This window comes from Penaeus monodon, chromosome 15 (assembly GCF_015228065.2).
Source record: "Penaeus monodon isolate SGIC_2016 chromosome 15, NSTDA_Pmon_1, whole genome shotgun sequence".
In the NCBI taxonomy this organism is placed as follows: Eukaryota; Metazoa; Arthropoda; class Malacostraca; order Decapoda; family Penaeidae; genus Penaeus; species Penaeus monodon.
In genome coordinates this window covers 39387980-39390149 of record NC_051400.1, presented here as the reverse complement: position 1 = coordinate 39390149, position 2170 = coordinate 39387980, and the positions used below count along the sequence as shown (strand labels likewise).

Genomic DNA, 2170 nt, shown 5'->3' with positions numbered 1-2170 from the left:
CTAATTACACGCGGAAACACACACACACTTATTGGAGTGCTTTAGATGCTAGTAATAGTGAACCTGTGATGACATATGGGTAAATCTGTGTTAGCCTACAACGTATCGCGTAATTGGCTTATCAGGCAAGGGTATTTAAGCCCAACGCAGCTTAAGTCTGTTAGAGAAGCATAGCGTTTTGTAATCCATGTCAGCTGCGGGTTTAAAGACAATCTGAGAATTTTCCTTTTTCATTATGAAAAAATAACCTTCTGGTTCCGTGTCCTGAAGCACCGAGTTCTGGAGTACTGATTGGTTGTAGAGAAGCTGTTCATAGGGGGGGATAAAATTAGATGTCTGCCACGATACTTCAAAAGTGTTGGAAACGCGTCGCTTCCTTAGGCCAACATACATTCCACGATCATCTGAAAAATATTATGATACCTCTTATAATGACATAAATATTTATGATGATAAGGTGTTCTTGGATCAAACAAATAATTCAATATCAATCAGTATCACAACTTTTAAATATATAGGTGTATGCTTACGAAAATTATACTAAAATATACGAAGCTCCCAACCATTTAACTCGCCCAGCTTTTTCTTGAGGATGCTGTACTTCAGAAAGGTCTTCCCAGTTGCTCTTGCCTGCGAGAATGGGCATTCCGGCCCGTCCGAAAACAGGTACATTAGTCCATCGGCTTCTGGTTCAGTCCAGTTCTCTTCATCTGCAACAGAGCCAACTTTATCACAAACCTTCGTCGAAGAAATCTGCGTAAATAGGGTTCTGTCCCTGGCATATAAAGCTTTGATGGGTCTGGGGGCCGGAGGAGCTCCTGGTCGAATCCCCAGCGCGGCCCAGACGTACCTGTTTCAAGGAAGTGGATGGCGCCCGGCGTCTTCAGGAGCAAAGGGCGACCACGCCATTCACCCAGGTCCTGGGGCATCACCGAGGTGCGGCACTCCACGGCCCCGGTCCCTTCCAGCGGGATTATGGACACTGAGTGGCAGGAAGGCACTGCTTGGCACCTACGGCGACATCGGCCTAATGGGAGAAAGAAAGAGGAAACGATGGAGAGAAATCTGCAATATCCAAAGCCATGTGTTGCGGGTCAGAAAGATGACTCGCTGTCTAATGGCGAAAAGTAAATTAGTATAGTTCATCCTATGGACACTGTCTCAAGAAATTAAAGAAATAAGAAGAGAGAAAAAAGGATGATAATATTATAAATATATACAAGTTATGTTTAGTTTTGTAGACTGCATCCAGAAAATGAAGGATGAGTTGGAATCTAGGGCGGTATTCAAGCAAAGAATCTAACTGTTTTTAGCGAATCTGTTTATGACTCTCGTTATGCCAGTGGTCAAAATTAACGATGCTAATAAGGACATTGTTATAAACCTTTTGATAATGTCATTGTAACAACAGATTCAAATAGCTGTTGCCATAAACCTTCCTTATAATACGTTGATAATTTTATACATTCAGAATGTCTGAACATGAACGTGGCAACCTTAGGCCTTCATGCTCCTTCAGCTTTGTCATCTTGTCTGACCAGGGAAAGAAAATTATTATTTTTTCAGGAAGGTTTCGAGGCCTCAGAAAAAGGCCATATTAGACTCTTTGGAACTACGTGGAGGCTCAGATATATTTACGAAGGCTGATGAATGACCGACTGGATGGTTTACTTGCCAAGTACCTTTACCGGGAATGAAGATCTGTCAAAGTGGTACATGCCCGCAAAGTGAAAAGCTTTCCTAACCCCAATACCTCTAAGGAGCTCATTACCAGGTGATGGAGTGGAATCTTTCTGGTAAACTCTGATTTGAAAGACTTCTCACTCAGGTTGGATGGGAGAAGATCGGACACACACTCCGGTCTTGCGTACTTTACCTAGTGTCCCCGTGTTGCTTAAGATGTTCTTGCATCAAAGGGCTATGTTTATGGTAGCAAAACTCGAACACAAGTCAAAGAAATGCATAGGTCTCTGTTATGAAGGCGGCGACGACGCACTTTGTAAGAGGATTCAGATTGATAATGGCGAAATTGACCACTGGAACTATGTGATATTAAATATTAAAACCTTCTGTCATGTTTGTCATGAAATTACGTATATAAGTGCCTGTATATTGTGAACCATTAAGAGAAACAGATATATCTTCAAATGCTAACATATCAGTCTCTATC

At 42.0% G+C, this 2170-nt stretch overlaps 1 protein-coding gene across 1 annotated transcript; it reads right to left on the bottom strand.

The window, feature by feature from the left end:
• Nucleotides 1-1007, bottom strand: LOC119582173. Its single transcript, XM_037930410.1, has 3 exons — nt 851-1007; nt 564-710; nt 1-404 (listed from the first exon to the last, which is right to left on the bottom strand). Exons 1-3 carry the CDS (start codon nt 927-929, stop codon nt 136-138), a joined length of 495 nt encoding a protein of 164 aa, XP_037786338.1. The 5' UTR covers nt 930-1007; the 3' UTR covers nt 1-135.
• Nucleotides 1008-2170: the final 1163 nt, after the last annotated feature.

Coding starts and splice junctions, on each gene's coding strand:
- LOC119582173 (XM_037930410.1), bottom strand. CDS start 929: ATGCCCCAGGACCTGGGTGAATGGCGTGGTCGCCCTTTGCTCCTGAAG. Junction 711..850: donor CATCCACTTCCTTGAAACAG/GTACGTCTGGGC, acceptor GCTCTGTTGCAG/ATGAAGAGAACTGGACTGAA. Junction 405..563: donor AAAGCTGGGCGAGTTAAATG/GTTGGGAGCTTC, acceptor AATATTTTTCAG/ATGATCGTGGAATGTATGTT.